The 18,413-nt window shown below is 40.1% G+C and overlaps 1 protein-coding gene across 3 annotated transcripts in view; it reads left to right on the top strand.

The window, feature by feature from the left end:
- Positions 1-18,413, top strand: part of ARHGAP25 (Rho GTPase activating protein 25) — an 86,526-nt gene that overhangs the window by 37,846 nt on the left and 30,267 nt on the right. For 2 of the 3 annotated variants that reach the window (XM_032291887.1, XM_032291886.1), the window contains exons 3-4: positions 3,594-3,681; positions 9,280-9,396. In XM_032291887.1, coding sequence (XP_032147778.1) covers positions 3,594-3,681; positions 9,280-9,396 — 205 coding nt within the window. The remainder of the gene's footprint in view (positions 1-3,593; positions 3,682-9,279; positions 9,397-18,413) is intronic. The other variant, XM_032291888.1, reaches the window with a different exon arrangement.

Raw genomic sequence — 18,413 nt, 5'->3', positions numbered from 1 at the left:
ACAGGTGCATGCTGCCACTCCTGGCTAATTTTTTATATTTTTAGTAGACATGGGGTTTCACCATATTGCCCAGACTGGTCTCAAACTCCTGAGCTCAGGCAATTGGCCCACCTCAGCCTCCCAAAGTGCTGGGATTACAGGTGTGAGCCACCACACCTAGACTCACTGCTACTTATAATGAGAAACACTGAACCTAGCATCTGACAAAGGAGAATGTAAATAAATTATGGAACCGTGTATGATAGACTTTTCTATATGTGCTTTTGAGGAATCTTGTGGCCCTATAGAAGACGTCTGTGCATTTTTTTCTTGAGTTCTCAGAAAGATCCTGTCCAGTTTCAACATGATAAGGCTGAGTAAGTCAGTGAACTAGCTTTATATAAACCATTCTAAAAAGTTCTTTGTCAGGGAAGTTGTTTCAAACAGAATCTCAGCTTATTGCCCTCAAGTTTCTGTTACAATGATGGTCTCAGACAATCCTAGTAGTAAGGTCGACCCATCTTCCCATTTTCTCATCTGTTTTCTGAGACTTTGCCACAAGTGATTGTCTACCAGCAATGTGCTGGTAAATAGTTAACAATCAGCCCTCTGATGGGAGAGTTGATTGAAGTGCAACATTTGCTAATTTCTGTGCTGCAGATACTCTGGTCATGACTGATGCAAGCTACCAACGTAATTATTTGAACACTGAACTCAGAGTTGAGAAGAGACATGCAATAGCACCATATTATATAGGATTTTCACCACACAGTTAGAATAGAGGAAGTAATCACAACAGCAGAAATGATAGCAAAATATAGCAAAGAATCAGAAAGTTGTCAATTTTGAGTATCCTTACCTTTTTAATAGAAAATACTTCATTGTAAGCTTATAGAATTTAAGTTTTAGTAATAGCTGTGTTTAACTGGCTTAAAATGCAATAGTTAAGTTCTCATGAGCCAATATAAGCATTTTGAAAAATGCTTTATCAAGGAATTGGGCTGAAATTTAGTTCTAAATCAACTTATAAGTGGATTTAAAAGTTATAGCTAGGGAATTCTAGATATTCTTGTACCTCACTGTCACAGCTCTCTCCACTGCTTTACTGCTGAAAGACTTATAGCCCCCTGCATAAATATTTCCATCCTTCCATCTTTAAACAGAGTCCGCCCCAGTCAACTTGCTAAGGAGATAAAAGTGGCTCTGGGTAACTTGGGCCCTTCTCTTCCTGGAACAATTCTTCCTTCCCCATCAGTGTCCCCACCCTCACCCCTACTGGTGTTTCTTCCTCTCGTCTACCTTCCTCTTGCCATTTATGAAGTTCAAGGCTCTCATGCTGAATACAAGGAAAGGGCCTGCAATTAGTCATTTATGCCTTGGTGTGAACATGTTTAACTCTGATTGTTAACTTCTTTCAGCAAGTGGGACTTGTAAGTAAAGCCTTATTTGTAATTCTGGAATCACACTGACCGAGGCTGGAATCGTAGATTTCTTATTATCTAGCTTTTGTGATCCTGGGTCAGCTAATTAACTTCTTTGAGATTTACTTCTTCATTTCTCCAATGGGGGACAATAACGGTCCTTCCCTCTTAGACTTCTTATGAAGATTAGATGTGCTGATATATTCAGGGCAATTGGCATAGTCAGACACCTAAGAACTGCTCAATAAACGGCATATATATTTTTAGTATTTTATTGTTACAATTTCTGAGGAAATGATTTTGGGTATCAAATGACAGTTTAGAGAAGTACTTAGAGTAGGCAGACACCTCTGCGATTGCCCTTTCCTTCTTTTACCAGACAGTGCTCCACCCTGTCTAAAAGAAACAGGGCGTTTTATTCTGGTGCCATAACTCATCCAAAGTAGTTCAGCAGTACAACCTCAGGGTCATTTTTTCTGAAGGCATTGATGTGATTTATTGAAGATGGTGAGGACTGTGTAGGTGGATGTTATTTTTGAATGTAGAGGAATTGCAGAATTCCATTTTTTTAGGCTGATCTCCTTCCCCTTCCCTTTTCTTCCTTTCCTTGCCTTTCATTCTCATTCTCTTCCTCCATTTGTTCTTTCTCCTATTCCTTCTCCTGCCCTTTCTGTTCCTCCTCCTCCTCCTCCTCCTCTTCTTGTCTTGTTCTCCCTCAGTCTTAGGCATTTTTATTTCTAGACCCTCGGGAAACATTTATTTTCTTAGGCTCCTGACTGGATCTTACTTCTGAGATTTCCTTAAAACTTTTTTGTCTTTATAGTATTCTTTGCCACCAGTCATCTCCATCCACACTTTGTTTTGAAATAAAAACATGTGTTTATTCAACTCAGAATCAGACCTGCTACCTTTAACAGCCAGCGAGGTGTAAATTACAAATAACTAGCTCCAGTGCAAATTAACTATGTCACTTTGTGCAGTCACTTAAGACATTCGAAGCGTCAGTTTCCTCGTCTGAAAAGTAGCAGTGATAAATCTTGCTGTGCTATAGATATAGAGCTGTTGTAGGGGTCTAATGAATTATCTCAAGTGGACTAGGCACGGTGGCTCATGACTGTAATCCCAACACTTTGAGAGACTGAGGTGGGTGGATCACCTGAGGCCAGGAGTTCAGGACCAGCCTGACCAATATGGTAAAACGCTGTCTCTACTAAAAATACAAAAATTAGCCAGGCATGGTGGTGTGAGCCTGTAGTCCCAGCTATTCCAGAGCCTGAGATTGGAGAGTTGCTTGAACCCGGGAGGCAGAGGTTGCAGTGAGCCAAGATCACGCCACTGCACTCCAGCCTGAGCTGGAATTATCCCAAGTGAAATGCACCATAAGTGATCACTGTAAGTGATCAAGCACCATGCAGACACATGATGGAAGCAGCTTGTTTTTCTGATAACATACCTGTGTATAAGGGATAACAAATCTTTACTAAACCCTCAGTCCCCCTCCATGGATCTGGGCTTGGAGTTAGGGTCATCTGACCATTTCCCACAACCTTAGCTGTGATGGTGAGGAGCACTGGCTTTGTACTGACTTCTGAGATGAACTACCATTCTGGCACTCACTAGCTCTATGACTTTGGGTAGATTAAAGACGCTTTCTGATCTCTTTTCCTCATCTGTAAAGTGTGCATGATACTTTGCTTGGAGGACTGCTGGAAGGACTAAATGAATCATATGTTCAAGGTGGTTAGCAAAGGTACAGGCACTTGCTACTCCCATCCCCTCAAATGATGACCTGAGTGCTTCAGTCCTCACCAAACCCCTCTGGCAGGCTGGCAGATAGTATGGTCTCCCTAGCCTTCACAAAGACCAAGTGTCTTATTTGGCCATGAATTTGGGTCCTTGGAAAAGTGGGAAGGGGCAAGTATTGGTGATGACACCCTCTTAGCTCATTCTTACATCAGAACCCCATCTTTTCTCTCTGGGAACCTGCTTTGCTCTCGAATAACTGCCCTTTAAGTTGCCCAATGCCTGAGTAGCCGAAGGGGCCCCATTAAAACTGAGATGCTAGCTTCCCACGTCCCTCTCCTCCTTCTCTCCTCCCCATCCCGTCATTACCCTATCTATTCTCCAACTCAATTTTACTTCATCAGTGTTAAGTTGCTGCTTATCCTTAAAGCCTGACTTTTCATCTTTCAGGGCTGCGTATATCTACCAGGAAGTACAATCAAGGAGATCGCCATAAACCCAGAAGAAGCTGGGAAGTTTGTCTTTGAAATTATTCCAGGTAGGCCACAACAGGTAGGACACAGCAACAGTACAGAAATAAAAGTCTTACAGAAGTAAAATTCTTTACAGAAGTAAAATTTTACTTCTGGATCTTAGAAGTCAAAGCTATATGAGGAGAGTCATTCAACCAACTAACCAACCAGACTATTAAGAGCATACAGTGGTTCTGTATACAATTAATGAAGCTATCCTCATTTATTAACTAGTATAAAGTGCTTGAATAACGTCCATGAAATAAGTAGGTGAGCATTTTGTTCAACGCTGTGTGCTAGGAGCCAGGTACTGTACCAGGAACTGAGCCACTCACTTGAAAAGTGCACTCTCTCTACTCACTAAAATGAACTTAGTCTAGATGGTGAGTAGGTCATTAGATTTCAGTTAAAATGTAAATGAGACCATGTGAAATTGCCATTCTATGGGTCAAAAATTGTGAAAAGTCAGCAGCCCCAGGTGGTTCTGCGGACCTAATGAGAAATGACAGCTCCAACTTCCCGAGCACTCAGCACATGTCAGGTGCTGCATGCCACCTATTGCATACATGACTGGCACATCGGAGGGTGTTCTTTCAAATCAAGGGTTTCCTTCCTCGAATGCATTTGGAACAAGGGGAGTTTGGGTTATGCTCCTGGATCTGCCACACTGAGATGCTTCTACCCTTCTCCCTGTCGCTTGCTCCTGTGCCAGCCCTAGCCCTGTCAGGGGCTCCAGAACTAGTGACTAATCTGTCTGTATCACCTTGCTGCTACTACTGTACTGACCACAGCAGAGGAGGCCACATGGTCCCTGAATGCCCCTTTTCTTCACTCGCTCCTTCCCACTCACACAAGGTGACTGTGTGCATAAGAAGGTTGATGGAGAAGGCAGCGTAGCATAGAGGTTAGCAGTGTCCAGTCTGGAGCCAGCCTGCTCTGATCCTGTCACTTACTGTTTGTGTAAGAGGTTACTTAATTTCTCCCTGCCTCTGATTTTTTGTCTATAAAATGGGGACAATAATGATGATAGTGAAGGTTAAATAAAGAAATTGATATGAAACATTTGGTACAGTGCATATCATATCAGTGTTTGCTATTTGGGAATAATCTAGAGATAATTATAATGCAGAAAAATCCCAAACTTGGCTATGACTATTTATAGAATACAAATAAAAACATTTTTAAGTTCCTAGATGGCTCCCTCAGGACACTGTCTTGCTTGCTTTTTTAAATTTTTTAATTTTTATTTATTTATTTATTTTGAGATGGAGTCTGGCTCTGTCACCCAGGCTGGAGTGCAATGGTTCGATCTGGGTTTACTACAGCCTCTGTCTCCCCAGTTCAAGCAATTCTCATGCCTCAGCATCCTGAGCAGCTGGGACTACAGGTGTGTGCCACCATGCCCAGCTAAGTTTTGTATTTTTAGTAGAGATGGGGTTTCACATGTTGGCCAGGCTCTTCTCGAACTTCTGACCTCAGGTGATCCACCTGCCTCAGCCTCCTGAAGTGCTGGGATTACAGGTGTGAGCCACCATGCCCAGCCTCCCTTGCTTTTTTATCTGAAAGTCTATCTTCCTCTCTTTCTCTTCAGAGGAAAATCAGGAAAGTCTGCTTCTTCAGTCTCTCCTAGCTAGGAAAATCTCTCTCCCTTTCCACAATGGGTATTTTATTCTTAGGATTCCTCTCCCAGTGCAATTCATGGGACACAACCATCTATGGTAACGTGTACCCTAAAGTCTGGATTTTCAACCTAAAGAAACCCTACTGAGAGACCCAGCTGAAAATTCACAGTGGGCTTTGCACCAAAAATACCTACTCTTCAACATTGCTATACCAGTGCAGGAGGAAAGTTTGTTCTCTTATTTTCACTCATGTTTGCAGCAGTCTCCTTGGCTGTTAGAGGAATTCTCAAACAAATTCTCTCTCTCCTGTTTCTCCCTCACCCCACTCCCACACAAATACATCTTATAAAAACAAATAATTCTAAAGTAATAGTAAGAATTTTCTTAAAGATACCATCATCTTCCAAGGTTCCACCCAACCCTAAAGTGAGACATCCTTCATGTTACAACATAGAGAATTTTTAGTTCCTCTTTGTATCATCCTCTTTTGCAAGATGATTCTCAGGAGCTAATGTTGGTATAAAAAATGGGCTTCCTAGATAGGATCTTCTCTCTGTGATCACCAGTTTTAGCTGAACAAAGGCCACTCGGAAACCTTTAATTGTAGTCATGCTAGATTTTTTTAAATTGGGTGCAGGTGACAACTTAGGGTAGGCTTCCCTCTCCCTACTGACCTCTCATAGAGTAACTATTCTCCTCCCTGATTCCCAGGAAATCACCAGGGATAAGGGGTTTTTCCTTCTGTTGCGTATGTTATCTCATTTAGTTCTCATACCACTTTATGATCTGTCGTCACTCATTTATACAACAAATTCACTGAGCACCTCCTATGAGCCAAGTCCTATTGTAGGACTGGGAATGTAGCAAAGAACAAAGCAGCCTGCATGCACCTTGCAGTCTAGTGGGAAGAGACCAGCAGCAAACCAAACACATGGGCAAATTATATAGTTTTTTGATAGGATAACAATTATGGGGAAAATTAAACCAAAGAGAGAGAAGGTGCTGGCTGAGGTGGTTGATTGGTTATTGTGAACAGAGCCAGTAGAGTTTGTGTCATTGAGAAGGTGATTTTTGGGCACAGATCTGAAGGCAGTGAGGGAGTCAGCTAAGAGCACAGCTGGAGAAAGAGCATTCCAGGAAGTGGAAATGACCAGTGCAAAGTCTCTGAACCTATTTCATATGTTCAAGGAAGGCCAAGGAGGCCAGTGTGATTAGAGTGAAATGATGGCAGGAGACAAGAATAGGACATTTACTCAGTGGTAGGCACAGATTTCATAAGCACTTGCAGGCAATGTGAGAATTTTAGCTTTTCTGCTAGAACGAGGGGAAGCCACTGGAAAGTTTTGAGCAGAGGTGTGTCATGACATGACTCATGTTTTGAAATTCTTTTGAATTGAAAATAAAAGTAAGTAGCAGGGGCAAGGCCAGAGCAAGGAGACCAGTGAGGAGGCTTTTGCAAGAATCCAAGTCAGAGATAGCAATGATGAAGGGTCTGAGAAGTAAGCCATTTCTGATTACATTTTGAAGGGAGAGAGGGCTTCATTTGCTAATGAATTGGATGTGAGAAAGAGAAATCAACGTTGACTCCAAGGTTTTGGCCTAAACAATGGAAAACATGGATTTGCTGAGGAGCTTTGCTGAGATTTGTGCATGTAGCAAGCTTTTCTGAGTTGGGGATAAGGGCATTAGTTTTGGACATATTAAGTAACATCTCCATTGTACTGGTAAGAAAACTGTTGCTCAAGATAATTTAGCTACTGCAGTGATAGAGGTAAGGACAAGATATTAAGGGATTATAGAATAAGGACTCCCCACTCAATTTGGAGTAGGGGAAAGAAAAGGTCCCTAGAAAAGATAACATTTGAGCTGGGTTTTAAATAATGGATAGGAGTTCCCTAGACAGGTTAAGAAGAGAGGTCCATTTTCAACAAGAGAAACAGCCCAGTGGGTAACACATGTTGAACAGCCTATGTTTAAGTCAGAGAAATGATATGCATGAGGTCAGAGTTGCTTTTCATGAGCTTTGCATTCATGTCAGACACTTTCTCTGAATGAAAGTCTGTCCTACACCCCAATTATGCCCAAATATTTACTTTTTTTGTAGGACAACAGAAGACTTTTAAGTCTCCTTTAGTTCTGGTCTCTTGGACCTATCTTAATGTCCTCAAGCTTCACCTTATTTCACCCGTTGGGACAACCTGTTTCTCAGTCATCCTGTCATCAGGCCATCAGCTCTCCCAACCAGAAGAGTTAGTTCATGGAAGTCCTCCTCATTCAGAAACATCTTGAGACCTGGGTGTTTCCCAGTGGGGTTGCTCATGATAGAACAAAAGGAGCTCCCAGGAATCAGGGTAAATTGAGAAGGCGTTTTAACAACATAGTAGACTGGAGTTGAGGCATGGTAGAGAGGAAAGGGGAAGGACACCAGATAAACTTTGTCCAAGGTCAAATTTAGAAGCAGTATATGCCAAATTTAGAAGCAGTATATGCCAAATTTAGAAGCAGTATAGGTGGAATCTTTCGTGGGAATAAGGAGACCGAAGGTCTTGCCCTGAGTTTGGCAGCAACTCACTGGATACTGATGGATTGGTGCTTTTGTGTCTCTGGGATTCAGTTCTATTATCTACAAAACGGAAAGAATACTAACTCCTTATTCTATTTCAAAGGGATATTGTAATTCCTAGAGGGTCTTTTCATCCTTTCCTGAGTATTTTTTACTTATCATTTTACTTCTCAAAACATACAGGTCTCAGGATACTCCTAATGGCCAGGGCCTTAATGAACTGACCCTTCTGGTCGGAAAAGCTGATGACCCAATGACAAGATGAATTCAGAATCAGGTCATCCCAAAGAGTGAAAGGAGGTGAGGCTCAGTGATATTAAGATAGGCTTAAGAGACCAGAACCAAAGGGGATTTGAAAGTCTTTTGCTACCATGCAGAAAAATACAGGTTTAGGTACAACTGCTCTGCTAGAGCAAGCTCTCTGAGGGAGATGGCCTGCCATTGTGAGAAGAATGGATTGATGCTTACAAAGCCACTTTGAAATTTAATAGTATCCCGTAATGGAAACTGATAACTATTATTTTCTTGTCCCCTTTAAGATCTTTTTGTTTTGATGAACTAAAGAAAATCCCAACTTCAAGGGTTTCCATTTACAAGGAGGTCCATGGATGAAGTTAGAGTTCAAGTCTCAGATCTGATACTAACTGCATGGTCTAAGACCTGTGTTTGATACTCTCCTTTCCCTTCTCTTGCTTCTTTCTCCCTATTTTTCACTTTCCCATTCTTTCTCTTGGTCTCCTCCCTGCTCCCTGTCCCCTTCAATTTCTCCTACCTTTTTTGTGCATTTGAGAACACCAACCAAGGAAACAGTTCACCTATCTGTAATCTTAGGTTTGAAGTGAAAATGGTAAAGAAAGCTCTAACAAGTTTCATGTATCCATTACTTGAGTATTGAGAACCTTCATTTGCAAGGTCTTGTGTGGTCAGGAGAGCAGAAATATGATCATCAAGCACCAATTTTATGAAAGAAGCACACATGTGCTCACTGTCACTCCCACCTGAGGTTTTCGTCCCCTTCGCTACCCCCACAACTGAGCTCTGGGCTAGCTTAGGAAAGTATCAATGATTGGCGTGATGATATAAAGTATTCTAACTTTTATGGGCTGACCCTGTTTCCTTCGTGCTGAAACTGCACCATGAACCTCCTTTTCCTTTTGGTAGGAAATGACTTCTGTCCTCTTCATGAAAGCAGCTCTCAGCCTAAGCCATCCCAATTACAAACCATTATATTCAATGATTTGTATGTAGTTAGAGCTTCAGCAGAAACAGTAGGAGTGCCTGAATATCCAGTTCTGCTGAGGATAATTAGACAATGCATTGTGTTGTTTGCCTGGTAGTGCTTCACTGGACCAGGAAATCAATTCAGGTCTGGTTCCCTTCCCCTTGCTTTCATGCCCTTATCACTCTAAGACCTTCACAAGTGCTACTTCTTCCTCCAGCATCATGGGACCAGAATCGCATAGGACAGGACTCCTACATCCTCATGGCCAGCTCCCAGGCAGAGATGGAGGAGTGGGTTAAATTCCTGAGGAGAGTTGCCGGCGCACCCTCTGGAGGTAAGGACCCCGGCAGGCTTTCGTGGGCAGGCACCTATGACATCTCAGGGAGTAGGAAGTAGCTCCAGATGTGGTAGCTCCTTGAGCAGTGCTCAAGAGAGACAACCAGAAAACAGTTCTCTGCATGCCTATGGCCAAGTCCTCTGTCAAATGTGGAGGAAAAGTGGACTCAGAGCTTCTAGCTTCCCACCCCCTGCCCCACCCAGGTCATCTCAAAGAGCCATCTCCAAATTAACTGGAGGGAAAGCAAGTCCTTTGCACTGAGTAAATGTGCATGATATCTGGAGCAGTTTTTTCTCCTCTCTGGGCCAAAGTACTCTCGTCTGTAAAATGAATGGATTGGATGAGCTGAGCCTGGTCCCCAGCAGCACTGGCTCATGCAGCACCGTGAGTCTGCCTGGTTCTGGGAGCTGATGGCAAGAGCTATGTTGAAAGCATGAGTTAGGCTGCATAAGTCAGCACAAAAAAATAAAGCTGCTGTCCAAAAGAGGGGTGGTCAGACTGGGGAGGGTTCAGGAATTGTGTCTGGAATCTTGCAGGTATTCAGTAAAATGCTGATTTCTGTACACCTGCAAGCATTCAACACTTTTCTGGGTTTCACAGCTTAAGAATTTGAGCTCTCTGGGAATCCTGGTGATGTTTCTACATTTGAGGAGGGTCCTGACTAAAGAAAACGGATGCAAAAACCATCTGAAATTAACAAACACATGAATCTAGTATGTTTCTCTCCTTTTATAAAAATATGAAAGAACTGACATGTATGACTTCTCGAGCTAACATTTTCCTTCAACTTTTTAGGAGCATGCCTACTTGGGTCAACTCCAGATAATCTTAAATATATAATTATGTATTGACTGCGTGGTGCATTATTTTGGATATCATTTAGGGAGGCTTTCATAGTTTGAATGTTAAATATTTATTGACTGCCCAAGAGCGTCTTTCAGAAATTTCAAGAATACCACAATAATTTTCTGAAAAGTAAAGAAAAAATACTCCACCAGAGGCACTTTTATGTTTTTCTTTCATCTGCTGTTTACATATATACACTTTTTGAAAAATTTTATGGCTTAAGCATTTCCCCCAAGTTGCTATGGAATCTTAATTGATACATTTCAGAGTTTATTTGGTTACAAATAGAAATCATATCCAATAATGTCAAGCAATCAAGAGAAATTTGCCGGTTAGATACATTAGCTTCTCCAAGAAACCAAGAGCAGAAACTGCCAAGAGGTCCGATAAGAGTCTGGGACCAAGAAAGGGGACATCAGCATTGATTTTACCCTGTCTTTTTCTCTGGGAGCAAATGACCAGCAGGTACATGATTAGGCAACATGCCGGAAAATCTTAGCAGTGACCTTCCTTATTGTGCTGGATTTTGAGATTGTGAGCCACCCTTTTTTGTTTTCTCCGGTTCAGTGCTTTAAGTTATCTGCATAGACAAGGGTAGTGGATGTTGCCTAATCATGCACCTGCGCTGAGTCAAAATGCTATCCGTGCACTTTCACTAGGTTCTGTGGCTACTGTGATGCTTGGCTGAGCCTTGCCATAGTGAACTGTTGTACTCTGTCATGATACACATGGGGATTTTACCCTCACCACTCCCCAAGACCACCACCCTGAGAAGCAAGTCAAGCATAAGTCCTGTAGGCGGTGGAAAGTCCAGGGGAGGGAAAATCAGAGTGCAACACCACTTACTTATTCAAAAAAATGTTGCCTCTGATATGGCATCTCAAATTTTTTTTTTTTTTTTTTTTTTTTGAGATGGAGTCTCGCTCTGTCTCCCACACTGGAGTGCGGTGGTGCGATCTTGGCTCACTGCAACCTCAGCTTCTTGGATTCAGTGATTCTCCTACCTCAGCCTCCCAAGTAGCTGGGATTACAGGTGTGTGCCACCACACCCAGCTAATTTTTAATAAAGACAGGGTTTCACCTTGTTGGCCAGGCTGGTCTCAAACTCCTGACTTCAGCTGATCCACCCGCCTCGGCTTCCCAATGTGCCAGGATTACAGGCATGAGCCACCGTGTGCAGCCATTTTTAAAGTTACTAACTAAAATCATAGATTCCAGAATGTGAGGGAATTTTTAAGACAGTATAGAGTCTCATTTTAGGCCACTTGAGCTAATCAGAAATTTATTCTTACTATTTGTAAGTTAGGGAATGTTGGTCTTAAAGGGACAAATGACCTGTCCCATGGGTCCAACAGGTGAGGGGCAAGGCCAGGGCTTTACCACAGCACATTACCACTTGGAAAGCACTTCTAACATGGGTTGACTAGATGGGCAAGTGTTGGAAACAGATGCTCAGTGCCACAAAGAAAAATTAGCACTGAAACAAAGGATCACTCAGCAAAGCAATTTTTACTTTCTGTAGGAAGGGTACCCTCACCAGCCATCTTGCCACGAGAGTACTATGAACAAAGGAAAAGCAGACATATTTATCCCTTACATATTTGAGGATTGTCCTTACTGCCATGTTTGATCTCTGTTGGCTGGAACCAGACCTCACAATCTAAACTAAAACCCAAATGGCTAACAACTTAAAACTTTTCTAAATAAGTAAAAGCAATGGAGAACAAAAATGAAGTCCCAATAAGGAAGGGGCATAGGCTATGAGCTGGGACATGCCTGTGAGCACATCCAGCACAGATAATCCTGGTTAAAGTACAAGGACATAGAATGTACTATGTGCCTGTAAGCATGTTTAACAACTACATAGGATAGGACTTAACAAAGAGTTATTAGCAAAAAGCAAGAAGGATTTGTTGTTTAACGAGCAAGGAAACTTTGAAGAGGAACTTGTCTGCTTTCCACAGCAAAGTCTGCCTCCCAAATACTGTAAAGTCACTGAGGCATGTTGCTGCCACCTCTTTCCTGCCCTTTGTGAAACTTTCTATGGTTTTTCCACCCAGAGCCTGTACCCTTCCCACTACCTTCACTACCACCCTGATGCAATTGGAATCCTTTCTTGTCAAAGTACAGTTCTAGCCTTCAAACTCATCTCCACACATTCACCCCTGCCATCTTACAGTCTGTTTTCAACAGAGCAGCCAGAGTGAGCCGGGTAAACCTGTCATACCAAGATTCTTCTCAGCTCATCATTCTCCAGAGGCTTCCTTCCTCACTCAGAGTAAAAGTCAAAAGGCTTATAATAATCTTATAGCACACAGTCTGTCCCCCTCCCCTGCATTTCTCCTCTGAACTTGTTTTCTAGAACCCTCTCCCATGCTCATTTCACTAGCTTCACCAGCCTCTTCAAACATCCTAGCCTTGTTCCTGCCTTCAGGCCCTTGCCCTTGCTGTTTCCTCTGCCTGGAATCCTCTATCCCCAGGTAGGTGCATGGCTTGGTCCCTTAACTGTCTTCAGGTCTTTGCTCAAACATCACTTCAGTAAGCCTTCCTGTATCATTCAGTTTAACATTGAACCCTTCTAACATGCTAAATATTTTATTCATTTGTTTTGTTCCTAACTAGACTCCCCTTACTGGAACAAAAGTTTCAATCTACTTGGCAGGAACTGTTTTTTTCTTTTTTGTCTTGTACAGTATCCAAGAATCTAAACAGTACTCAACAAAGATTTATTAATAGAATGGGTGAAAAAGCGACCTCATTTTCCCATAGTAGCACTATGTTCTGCTCCCTCAATAGGCTCTTTTTGGTAAGGTAATGATCAGATTATCTGAGAGATTATTCAGTAAATGGTTTGTGTCCTCTAGAATTATACTATCTCCCTTTACGTATGTCAGTGGTGAGTCTTGGTGAAGCTCTTAAAAGACCCCCTTGGATAATCTGATGAAAGCTATAGAAATTCTCCCCAGAAAAAAATACCTAGACAAAAACAATTTTGCTTTCAACAGCAAAATATTTTCAGACACCTGAAGCCCATCGGTACACCCTAGGGAATGAATCCCAATTTTCAATTTTAGAAGTTAATCTGATGACAATTCTGCAGAGCTGATACCTCTTTTGGCCCACAGTCCCCTTTTGGGCTCCTTTTCTCCCTTGGCTGGAGAGATGGCCCACATGGTTTTCACAACATTCCTAACTTCTTCCTCACTTCTTCCTCAGGGCTTCTCCTGCCTGTAGTTGGCTCTGAGCATTCATCTCACCTTAGAGGGCAGCACATTGGCATTTCAGTCTTTTTCTTCTCAGTGGGCTAATTTCTTACAACCCTTTCCTGAGGCTTGTGATTTCTGACAACTCACTCTCAGCTTACTCCTGCCCATTTTCTCTAAACTACTCCCTCCTTTGAGTAAGACATCCATGCCTTCTCTGGATCTCCACACTGGTCCCTGTCCCATCTCCAGGGAGCAAGCAGTTCAAATTGCAAATTGTCACTCTGTCCAGACCTGCTTTTGTCCTCTTCCTCCAGAGATGAGCCATCTGAGGTTTTGCTCAGGCCACTGCTAAATGAGGAAACAATGCATTACATTGTCCTGCTCTACCCAACCCAAATTTAAGGTCCTCAAACAAGTCCTGTGTTTTTGAAATTATTATTAATTTCTATAAATTTTGGAGTACAGGTGCAATTTTGTTACATGCATAGATTGTGTAGTAGTGGCCAGGGCTTTTAGGGTACCATCTTCCAGATAACACACATTGTACCAATTAGGTAATTTCTCATAACACAACCCCTTCCATCCCCTCATCCTTCCAAGTTTCTGTTTTCCATAATTCCACACTCTATGTCCATGTGTACACATTATTTAGCTTCCACTTGTAAGTCAGAACGTATGATATCTGTCTTTCTGTGTCTGACTTGTTTCACTTAAAAATGGCTTCTAGTTCCATCGATGTTGCTGCAAATTTCATATTTACTTTGAAATTTCATATTTACTAGTCTTTGGCTGAATAGCAGGTATTCCATTGTGTCTATATACCATATTTTCTTTATCTAATCATCTGTTGATGGACAGTTAGATTGATTCCATGTTTTTGTTATTCTTAATAATCCTATGAGAAACATACAAGTGAAGGTATTTGTCATAATGATTTCCTTTCCTTTGGGTAGTTACCCAATAGTGAGATTGCTGGATCAAATGATAGTTTTATTTTTAGTTTTCTGAGAAATATCCATACTGTTTTCCATAGAGGTTGAACTAATTTACATTCCAGCCAACAGTGTAAGTGTTCCCTTTTCTCTGCATCTTGACCAACATCTGTTATTTTTTTACTCTTTGATAATAGCCAGTCAGACTGGTGTAAGACGCTATCTCATTAAGGTTTTTATTTGCATTTCTCTGATGATTAGTAATGTTGAGGATTTTTTATTATTGTTTAATTATTTGAGCTCCTTGTAGATTCTGTATATTAGTCCTTTATCATCTGCATAGTTTGCAGCTATTTTCTGCCATTCAGTAGGTTGTCTGCTCACTCTGTTGATCATTTCTTTTGCTATACAGAAACTTATTAGCTTAATTAAGTCCTATTTGTTTATTTTTATTTTTGTTGCCTGTGCTTTTGAGGTCTTAGTCATGAATTCTTTGCCTAGACCAATGTCCAGAAGAGATTTCCCTTGGTTTTATTCTAACATTTTTATGGTTTCAGATCTTACATTTAAGTTTTTAAACATCTTGAATTGATTTTTGTATATGGTGACAGATAGGGCTCCAGTGTCATCCTTCAGCATTTGGCAATCAGATTTTTCCAGCACCACTTACCACTTATTGAAAAGAGTGTCTTTTCTCCAGGGTATATTCTTATAGACTGTCAAAGATCAATTGGCTGTAAATATGTGGCTGTATTTTTGGTTCTCTATTCTGTTCCCTTGATCTATGTGTCTGTTTTTATGCCTGTAACATGCTGTTTTGGTTATTATAGCCTTGTAGTATAATTTGAAGTCAAGTAATATGATGCCTCCAGCCTTGTTTTTTTGTTTGTTTGTTTGTTTTTTTCTGAGGGTTGCTTTGGCCATTTCAGCTCTTTTTGGTTAAATATAAATTTTAGGATTCTTTTCCTAGTTCTGTGAAGAAATGACTGACATTGGTATTTTAATAGGAATTGTACTGAATCTGTAGATTGATTTGGGCAACATGGTGATTTTAATGATATTGATTTTTCCGATGCATGAGCATGAGATTTTTTTGTATTTGTTTGTGTCATTTATAATTTCTTTTGCCAGTGTTTTGTAGTTTTCCTTATTGAGATCTTTCATGTCCTTGGTTAAATATATTCTTAGGTATCTTATTTTTTTTTATAGCTATTGTAAATCAGAATGCCTTCTTGATTTTGTTTTCTGCTAGATCATTACTGGTATTTAGAAATGCTATTGATTTTTGTATGTTGATTTTGTATCCTGAAACTTTACTGAATACATGTATCAAATCTAAGAGTTTTTTGGTGGAGTCCTTAGGCTTTTCTAGATATAAGATCACATCATCAGCGAATAGGGATAATTTGACCTTCTCTTTTCCAGTTTGGATACCATTTATTCCTTTCTCTTGCCTGATTATTCTGAGTATGACTCCTATTGAGTAGGAATGGTGAAGTTGACATCCTTGTTTTGTTCCAGTTCTTAGTGGGAATACTATCAACTTTCTCCCATTCAGTATGATGTTGGCTGTGCATTTGTTTCATATGACCCATATTATTTTGAGACACGTTTCTCCTATGCCTAGTTTATTGAAAATTTTTATTATGAACAGATGCCGAATTTTATCATATGCTTTTTCTATGTCTGTTGAGATGATCATGTGATTTTTGCCTTAATTCTGTTTGTGTGATGTATCACACTTATTGATTTGTGTATATTGAAATCCTTACATTCCTGATATACAAGCTGTTTGATCATGCTGTATTATCTTTTTGATGTGCTGTTGGATTTGATTTGTTAGTATTTTGTTGAGGATTTTTGAGTTTATATTCATCAGGGATATTGGTCTATAGTTTTCTTTTTGGTTTTTGTTATGTACTTGTCTGGTTTTGGTATTAGAGTGATACTGACTCTGTAGAATGAGTTAGGGAGAATTTTCTCCTCATCTTTTGGGAACAGTTTCGGGAGGATTGGTATTAGATCTTCCTTGTATGTTTAGTAGAAATCAGCTGTAAATCCATCTGGTCCTGGGCTTTTCTTTTTTGGGAGATTTATTATTACTGATGCAATCTCACTACTCTTTGTTGGTCATTTCAGGCTTTCTATTTCTTCCTGCTTCAATTTTGGGAGGTATATGTTTCAAGGAAATTATCCATTTCCTCTAGGTTTTCTAGTTTGTGAGCATCTAGTTGTTAATAATAATATCTGATGATCTTTTGTATCTTGATGGTATCAGTTGTAATGTTTCATTTTTCATTTCTCATTTGATTTATTTGGATCTCTTTTTTTCTTTTTCTTGGTTCATCTGACTAGAAGTTTAACACTTTTGTTTATCTTTTTGAAAAGCTAGCTCTTTGTTGATTCCTTGTATTGTTTCTTTGGTTTCTATTTTATTTAGTTCTGCTCTGATCTTTGTTATTTCTTTTCTTCTGGTAATTTTGAGTTTGGTTTGTTCTTGCTTTTCTAGTTCCTTGAGGTGTGAAGCTAGGTTGTTAATTTGTACTCTTTCTACTTTTTGATGTCGGTATTTAATGCTACTAACATCTCTCTTTGCTTTTGCTGTATCCTACAGGTTTTGGTATGTTCGTTTATATTTTCATTTGTTTAAAATTTTCTAGGTTTCCATCTTAATTTCTTCATTGACCCAATGATCACTCAGTAGCATGCTATTTAGTTTCCATGCATTTGTACCATTTTTGAAGTACCTCTTGGTATTGATTTCTAGTTTTATTCCGTTATAGTCCAAGAAAATACTTGATATGATTTCAGTTTTTAAAAATTTGTTGAGACTTGTTTTGTTGCTTGACATATGGTCTGTCTTGGAGAGTGTTCCTTGTGTTGTTGAGAAGAATGTATGTTCTGCAATTGTTGTATAGAATGTTCTGTAAATGTCTATTCATCCCATTTGGTGTAAAGTCTAATTTAAGACCAATTTTTAAATTGATTTTCTGTCTAGATGATCTGTGTAATGCTGAGAATGAGGTGTTGCATTTCCACTATTATTGTGTTGCTGTCCATCTCTTTCTTAGTTTTAGTTCTAGTAATATTTGTTTTATGAATCTGGGTGCTCCAGTGTTGAGTGCATATGTATTTAGAGTTGTTAAATCAGTTGGTTTATGTAGTTCCAAATGACTCAAACACTATGTTCATTCCTTTTTATTCTTTTTTCTTTATTTTTGCCTGGTTGGATTATTTCAAAATACTTGTATTCAAGTTCTGAAGTTCTGCCCTTTTGCTTGGTCTAATGGGAGAAAGCTTTAGCTTTCGAATGTTTTTGTAATCCCTTCAATAAATGTTTTTTGTTCCAGAGTTTCTGTTTGGATTTTTTAAAAGATATCTATCTTCTTGGTAAATTTATCATTCATATCCTGAATTGATTTTCTGATTTCTTTGTATTGATTTTAGATTTCTCTTGCATCTAATGAGGCTTCCTTAAAAATCAATATTTTGAATTCTTTATCTAGTGTTTTGAAGATTTTTTTTTTTTGGTTAGGAGCTATTGCTAGAGAATTATTGTCTTTCTTGAGGGTGTCATATTGCATTGCTTTTTCATGCTTCCTGTATTGTTACATTGATTTCTGCACATCTGAAGCAACAGTCACTTCCTCTTATTTTTGAATTTATATTCATTGCTGGGTGGGGGGACATTTTTTCTTGAAGATGTGACTATGATGTCGGTTGGGTAGGGCCATTTGGCTTTGCTTCTTGGTGTATGCAGTGGTGAAGACTCTGTATGATTTCCTTGGTCATAAATAGCCTTAGTGGTATCTGTGGATTCCTTAGTGTGTTAGGGTGAAGTTATTGGTTACTTTTTCAGGTTTCAGTGGTAGCACTGGGGGACCAAGTGTGTTTCTCCTGTGACCTCAGGCAGCAAGCATATGCTGGCACCTGTTTGGCAGTTCCAGGCAGGCTGATTCTTGGGCCTCTGGGGGCTTTTATGGATGCTGATTGTAGTAGTGAGTGAGCTTTTGACCTTTTGGGCAGCTGG

This window comes from Sapajus apella, unplaced genomic scaffold (assembly GCF_009761245.1).
Source record: "Sapajus apella isolate SASKATOON/1434 unplaced genomic scaffold, GSC_monkey_1.0 scaffold26, whole genome shotgun sequence".
NCBI classification, from domain to species: Eukaryota; Metazoa; Chordata; class Mammalia; order Primates; family Cebidae; genus Sapajus; species Sapajus apella.
Note: the sequence above shows the minus strand (reverse complement) of the source record. Positions and strands in the feature narration are given on the sequence as shown.